Source organism: Papio anubis, chromosome 17 (genome assembly GCF_008728515.1).
Source record: "Papio anubis isolate 15944 chromosome 17, Panubis1.0, whole genome shotgun sequence".
Lineage (NCBI taxonomy): Eukaryota > Metazoa > Chordata > Mammalia > Primates > Cercopithecidae > Papio > Papio anubis.
Window position 1 is genome coordinate 24602153 of NC_044992.1, and position 7627 is coordinate 24609779.

The 7627-nt window shown below is 39.1% G+C and overlaps 1 protein-coding gene across 3 annotated transcripts in view; it reads left to right on the forward strand.

The window, feature by feature from the left end:
* Positions 1-6445, forward strand: part of SUZ12 (SUZ12 polycomb repressive complex 2 subunit) — a 64268-nt gene extending 57823 nt beyond the window's left edge. Inside the window, exons 13-15 of one of the 3 annotated variants that reach the window (XM_021928911.2) lie at positions 12-210; positions 1896-1975; positions 4058-4907. In XM_021928911.2, the coding sequence (XP_021784603.1) occupies positions 12-210; positions 1896-1975; positions 4058-4403 (625 nt within the window). In that variant the 3' untranslated portion in view covers positions 4404-4907. Of the gene's footprint in view, positions 1-11; positions 211-1895; positions 1976-4057 lie in introns of all 3 variants that reach the window. The other 2 variants (XM_021928909.2, XM_021928910.2) reach the window with 2 other exon arrangements.
* Positions 6446-7627: the final 1182 nt, after the last annotated feature.

Below are 7627 nucleotides of genomic sequence, written 5' to 3' on the forward strand. Positions count from 1 at the left end.
CTTTTCATTAGGCCAAAACGAACAAAAGCAAGCATGTCTGAATTTCTTGAATCTGAAGATGGAGAAGTAGAACAGCAAAGAACATATAGTAGTGGCCACAATCGTCTGTATTTCCATAGTGATACCTGCTTACCTCTCCGTCCACAAGAAATGGAAGTAGATAGTGAAGATGAAAAGGATCCTGAATGGCTAAGAGAAAAAACCATTACAGTAATTATTATTACCATCTTTATTGGCAATTGTCTTGAAATATTAATTTGTTTTGAAAATTGCTTAATATGAACTAGACTTTCAGTGTAAAGCAACTCTTTTTTTAAAAAATTAAGGAATCCGGCCGGGCGCGGTGGCTCAAGCCTGTAATCCCAGCACTTTGGGAGGCCGAGGCGGGTGGATCACGAGGTCAGGAGATCGAGACCATCCTGGCTAACATGGTGAAACCCCGTCTCTACTAAAAATACAAAAAAAAACTAGCCGGGCGTGGTGGCGGGCGCCTGTAGTCCCAGCTACTCGGAGGCTGAGGCAGGAGAATGGCGTGAACCTGGGAGGCGGAGCTTGCAGTGAGCCGAGATCGCGCCACTGCACTCCAGCCTGGGTGACACAGCGCGAGACTCCGTCTCAAAAAAAAAAAAAAAAAAAAATTAAGGAATCCAGAAATGTACAATTTTTTAAATTGTCACTTTAAAAGTTAACCAAGTTAGGTTGGGGGTGGTCACTCATCCCTGTAATCCTAGCACTTTTGGAGGCAGTCAGATTGCCTGAGTTCAGGAGTTCAAGACCAGTCGACAACATGGCGAAACCCGGTCTCTACTAAAAATGCAAAAAATTAGCTGGGTATGGTGGCACGCACTTGTAGTCCTAGCTACTCAGGAGGCTGAGGCAGGAGAGTCGCTTAACCCCAGGAGGTGGAGGTTGCAGTGAGCCAGGATTATACCACTGCACTCCAGCCTGGGTGATAGAGCGAGACCCTGTCTCAAAACAAAAAAGTTACCAAGTTAAAGGGAAGATGGATTTTCTTCAAGTAAATTTGTATTGTGTATTTTCATTTCTATATTTATAGGTAATCGTAATTTAACCTTTCCCTTTTCATTTATTTGCTTGCTTATTTATTTATTTATTTTCTGAGACAGAGTCTCCTCTGTCGCCTAGGCTGGAGTGGAGTGGCATGATCTCGGCTCACTGCAAGCTCCACCTCCCGGGATCACGCCATTCTCCTGCCTCAGCCTTCCGAGTAGCTGGGACTACAAGCGCCTGCCACCACGCCCGGCTAATTTTTTGTATTTTTTTTTAGTAGAGACGGGGTTTCACCATATTAGCCAGGATGGTCTTGATCTCTTGACTTTGTGATCCACCCACCTCGGCCTCCCCAAGTGCTGGGATTACAGGCGTGAGCCACCACACCCGGCTACCTTTCCCTTTTTAAATGATGGCAGGTGTGCGGGCTCACACCTATAATCCCAACACTTTGGTAAGGTGAGTTGGGCTGATCACCTGAGGTCAGGAGTTTGAGACCAGCCTCGCCAACGTGGCAAACCCCTTCTCTACTAATAGAAAATACAAGTTAGCTGGGCATGGTAGCATGTGCTTGTGATCGAAGCTGCTCGGGAGGCTGAGACAGGAGAATCCGGAACCCGGAAGGTCAAGGTTTAAGTGAGCTGAGTGCCACTGTACTTCAGCCTGGGCGACAGAGCAAGACTCTGTCTCTAAATAAATGAATAAAATACAATAAAATGACTACTTACATAGAAGTCAATTTTAAGAAATGTTACCACTTTGCTGTAAAATAAGTTGTGGTATTTTTGGTTCCAAAACATTGTTTTTGACATACTCACAAATTTTTCTTAAAGTATGTTACATTTATTCTGTGTTTAATAGGTGTTTTTCGTTCTTTTCCCCAGCAAATTGAAGAATTTTCTGATGTTAATGAAGGAGAGAAAGAAGTGATGAAACTCTGGAATCTCCATGTCATGAAGCATGGGTAGGGTATTTCTAAATTAATTTAAATATTTTATTCTTTATGGTCTTTTGCTGTTTGCCATTCTAGAAATCTAAAATTCAATCAATGTATATGTGTCCCAAATCTTATTCTAGTTCAGTGTTTTTTGGTTTGGTAGGTTTTTTTTAGGTACAAAGACGTTCCTTTTGGTATTATTTTTAACAGTGAATTAATATTATATTCATTAGTATTAATAAAATCAGGGCAAAAACTGGGCCTTGTCTTTAGAACTTGTTGCAGAGATGTGAGTCATTGCAACATTATGTATCAGGGTTGTGATTCCATCACCTTTCAAGAGGAACAGACTGCTACAACCCTGGTGTCTGTAGAAAATGGTGACATCATTATAGACCTTCCTCAGAAATCACTGGTGCCCATCCTAACTCTCGTAGTAGTGTTTCTCCCATGCTTGCAAACTCTATCAGGGTTGATTCATTCACACTCAAAACATCTTATAGAGCTGGGCGTGGTGGCGCACACCTGTAATCCCAGCACTCTGAGAGGCCAAGGTGGGTGGATCACTTGAGGTCAGAAGTTTGAGACCAACCTGGCCAATATGGTGAAACCCTGTCTCCACTAAACATACAAAAATTAGCTGGGTGTGTTGTCACACACCTGTAATCCCACTTACTCGGGAGGCTGAGGCACTAGAATTGCTTGAAGAACCCGGAAAGTGGAAATTACAGTGAGCCAAGATTGCACCACTGCACTCCAGCCTGGGCAACAGAGTGAGACCCTGTCTCCAAAAAAAAAAAAAAAAAAAAAAGCCACCTTGGTGGGACCCACGACCAGGGAGCAGCAGAAGGCAAGACAGAGCTGGAGGTTCATTTAATGACCCAATTTTCATGCCTTTTATTGCCATGTGTTACATGTCTGGAAATCCTGAAAATTACCACAGTTATTACCACAATTTTTAACAATTGGTTAATTTTTCAGAATAAAACATGAGGCTTTTTGGATTTGTTTACCATTTCTTAGAGCTGAAAGGAGAACAATTTTTGTTTCTTACTCCTTTGCAGCTAAAAGTATGTTCCTGGCTTGGTGTGGTGGCTCACACTTATAATGCTGGCATTTTAGGATGCCAAGGCAGGAGGATCCCACTGGGGTGGGAACTAAAAAGAGACCAACCTGGGCAGCATAGTGAGGACCTTGTATACTAAATTTTTTTTTTTTTTTTTTTTTTTTTTTTTTTTTTTTTTTTTTTGAGACAGAGTCTCTCTGTCGCCCAGGCTGGGAAGTGTCTTGATCTCGACTTTCACTACTGGCTTTCCTCCCAGGTTCGGCCTTTCTCCTGCCTCAGCCTCCCGAGGCGGCTGGGACTACAGGCACCCTGCAGCCCAGCTAATTTTTTGTATTACAGTAGGGCAGGGGTTTCACGTGTTAACTCAGGATGGTCTCAGTCTCTGACCTGAAGTGATCCGCCACCTGGGCTTTCTCAAAGTGCCCCTGGAATTACAGGCATAATTACAAACCCACCCCATAGAGTGTTGTGCTTTTTTTTTTTTTTTTTGGGGCGGAGTCTGGCTCTGTCGCCGGGCTGAAGTGCAGTGGCAGGATCTCAGCTCACTGCAAGCTCCATCCCAGGTTCGCCATTCTCCTGCCTCAGCCTCCGGTGGCTGGGGCTACAGAGCCTGCCATGTCGCCCGGCCTATTTTGTATTTTTTAGTAGAGATGGGGGTTTCACCGTGTTAGTCAGGATGGTCTCGATCTCCTGACCTCGTGATCCGCCCATCTCGGCCTCCCAAAGTGCTGGGATTACAGGCTTGAGCCACCGTGCCCGGCCGTATTTTATGCTTTTAAGACTGCTTATGTAATTGAAGAACAGAAATTATATCTACTGTTCTAATGGCACCTGTTTAAGCTTAACTTAGATTAAATCTCTTGAAATTTCTAAAATGGTAAGCTCATTCAGATGATTAAGGCTCAGTTTCTCTATAGTTTTACCGCTTCTTTTACCATCTTTTATTTACTGGAATTGGATATAGTCTTCTTATAATGGTTATCACTATTGCATTTGACAAAAATGCCTTGTATTGCTATTGATTTTCTGTTTTTATTAAATAGGTTTATTGCTGACAATCAAATGAATCATGCCTGTATGCTGTTTGTAGAAAATTATGGACAGAAAATAATTAAGAAGAATTTATGTCGAAACTTCATGCTTCATCTAGTCAGCATGCATGACTTTAATCTTATTAGCATAATGTCAATAGATAAAGCTGTTACCAAGCTCCGTGAAATGCAGCAAAAATTAGAAAAGGGGGAATCTGCTTCCCCTGCAAACGAAGAAATAACTGAAGAACAAAATGGGACAGCAAATGGATTTAGTGAAATTAACTCAAAAGAGAAAGCTTTGGAAACAGATAGCGTCTCAGGGGTTTCAAAACAGAGCAAAAAACAAAAACTCTGAAAAGATCTAACCCCATGTTATGGACAAACACTGAAATTACATTTTAGGGAATTCATCCTCTAAGAAGAATTATGTTTTTGTTTGTAATCATAGGTTCCAAACAGGCACTGTTAGATGAAGTAAATGATTTCAACAAGGATATTTGTATCAGGGTTCTACTTCACTTCATTATGCAGCATTACATGTATATCACTTTCATTGATATCATTAAAACCTTCTCTAGTTTAAGCATGAAAAGCAATATTTCAAAGAAAGTATTTTTAAATTCAACAGTTGTCATCAAATATGTTGAATTGATAATCTAGAAATTATTTCATATATAAATTAGAATTTTTTTGCATTTATGACTGGCTGTTTTTCTACTTTGTAATTGTGAGACATTTTCTTGGGGAGGGAAAATTGGAATGGTTCCCTTTTTTAGAAATTGAAGCGGTCTTCATATATCAACTACAGAAAAGAAAAAAATAGAAATTGAAGGATTTTTATGAAATTATATTGCATTACGATTTGCAGTCAAACTTAGATCCTTGTTTTTGAAATCATTTATCAATTCAGAATGAAAAATTATAATGTGAGATATTTTACATTACGTAAGTTCATTTTACAATTAAAAAATAGCACTTCTTCATCTTATGCCTGTTTGAGACAATAATAAATTTTCACATTGTTGACAGTGAAATGCCATGTTGGTTTATAAGATTACTGACCATTTTGTTTTCATGTGGATAATTTTAGTGCATTGCTCACTCAGTATGTTTTTTTTTTAACTTGAACATTTTGCTTGTTTTGGTTTTTCTTTTTTAATTAGATAATCACATGGAAAATTCAGCTGTTCGTATCTTTAAATTAGGATTGCAAACCAAGGGAAGAACACGCTTGAGATTTTAAAATGTCACTTATAAGGGGAGAAGTGTTCTTAAAAAGTCAACCAGAAAACTGTTATGCCTTTTATTTCTTTGCAAGGATGTCTTTGTAATGTGTTTCATGAATAGAATATCCAATACAGATAAGCTGACTTGAATCATTTTGAGCAATTTTGCCCTGTGTTGTATGTGTTTCATGCACATATTTGCAGTTGGATTTTCTCCAACAGAAAGTGGATTCACTACTGGCACATTAACAAGCACCAATAGGTTTTATTCCAACTCCGAGCACTGTGGTTGAGTAACATCACCTCAATTTTATATTATCCTTAAAGATATTGCATTTTCATATTCTTTATTTATAAAGGATCAATGCTGCTGTAAATACAGGTATTTTTAATTTTAAGATTTCATTCCACCACCATCAGATGCAGTTCCCTATTTTGTTTAATGAAGGGATATATAAGCTTTCTAATGGTGTCTTCAGAAATTTATAAAATGTAAATACTGATTTGATTGGTCTTTAAGATGTGTTTAACTGTGAGGCTATTTAACGAATAGTGTGGATGTGATTTGTCATCCAGTATTAAGTTCTTAGTCATTGATTTTTGTGTTTAAAAAAAAAATAGGAAAGAGGGAAACTGCAGCTTTCATTACAGATTCCTTGATTGGTAAGCTCTCCAAATGATGAGTTTTAGTAAACTCTGATTTTGCCTCTGGATAGTAGATCTCGAGCATTTATCTCGGGCTTTAATTTGCTAAAGCTGTGCACATATGTAAAAAAAAAAATAGATTATTTTAGGGGAGATGTAGGTGTAGAATTATTGCTTATGTCATTTCTTAAGCAGTTATGCTCTTAATGCTTAAAAGAAGGCTAGCATTGTTTGCACAAAAAGTTGGTGATTCCCTCCCCCAAATAGTAATAAAATTACTTCTGTTGAGTAAACTTTTTATGTCATCGTAAAAGCTGAAAAAATCCCTTTGTTTCTATTTATAAAAAAAAAGTGCTTTTCTATATGTACCCTTGATAACAGATTTTGAAGAAATCATGTAAGATGATAAAGCATTTGAATGGTACAGTAGATGTAAAAAAAATTCAGTTTAAAAGAACATTTGTTTTTACATTAAATGTTTATTTGAAATCAAATGATTTTGTACATAAAGTTCAATAATATAAAAGCTGTATTCTGTTTTGGGGTTTTTTGTTATTATGCATTGTTAACATGTACATTAAAATTTTGGTTTAGATAGCATAGTAAGAATTCAGCCTCAGATGAGTCAGAGCTAATAAGAAATTAGGAAAATCTTAATGTGAAATCCTGCTTTCATCAGTTACAACTAGTATGTCATTTATGGTATTACATAAATATTTAAAAACTTTTAGTTCAGAGTAATGTCAATTATTAGTCACCCACATAGCTACGCATCTTTGGTTGTGGATTTTTTTCTTTTAAGTGAAAAAATTTATCTTGGTAATTAGAAAGCTCATAGAGGCCAGGTATGGTGGCTCACACCTGTAATCCCAACACTTCGGGAGGCTGAGGTGGGTGCATCACAAGGTCAGGAGGTCAAGACCAGCCTGGCCAACATAGTGAAACCCTGTCTCTACTAAAAATAAAAAAATTAGCTGGGCATGGTGGCATGCGCCTGTAATCCCAGCTACTCGGGAGTCTGAGGCAGGAGAATCGTTTGAAACCAGGAGGCAGAGGTTGTGAGCAGAGATCGCACCATTGTACTCCAGCCTGGGCAACAGAGCAAGACTCTGTCTCCAAAAGAGAAAAGAAAAAATTAGCTGAGTGTGGTGGTGCACACTTGTAGTCTCAGCTACTCCAGAGTCTGAGGAGAAGATCACTTCAGCCTGGGAGGTTGAGGCTGCTGTGAGCCATGTTCATGCCAGGCACTCCATCCTGGGTGACAGAGTGAGACTCTGTCTCAAAAAAAAAAAATGTATACTGAATATTAGATACTGCTTCAGTAAATAATTTCTAAAATTATTTAAATACTGATTACTGAATGTGAAAGGAAATTTTTGAAAACTATTTTGGGGCCTGGCATACTGGCTCATGCCTGTAATTCCAGCACTTTGGGAGGCTGAGGTGGGAGGAGGTGTTTTGAGATCAGGCTAGGCAACATAGTGAGGAAACTCCATCTTTATTAAAATATAGGAAAATTGGCTGGGCGTGGTGGATCACCGAGGTCAGGAGTTCGAGACCAACCTGGCCTATATGGTGAAACTCCATCTCTACTAAAAATACAAAATTAGCTGGGTGTTGTGGCGGGCACCTGTAATCCCAGCTACTGGGGAGGCTGAGGCAGGAGAATCACTTGAACCCGGGAGGCGGAGGTTGCGGTGAGCCAAGA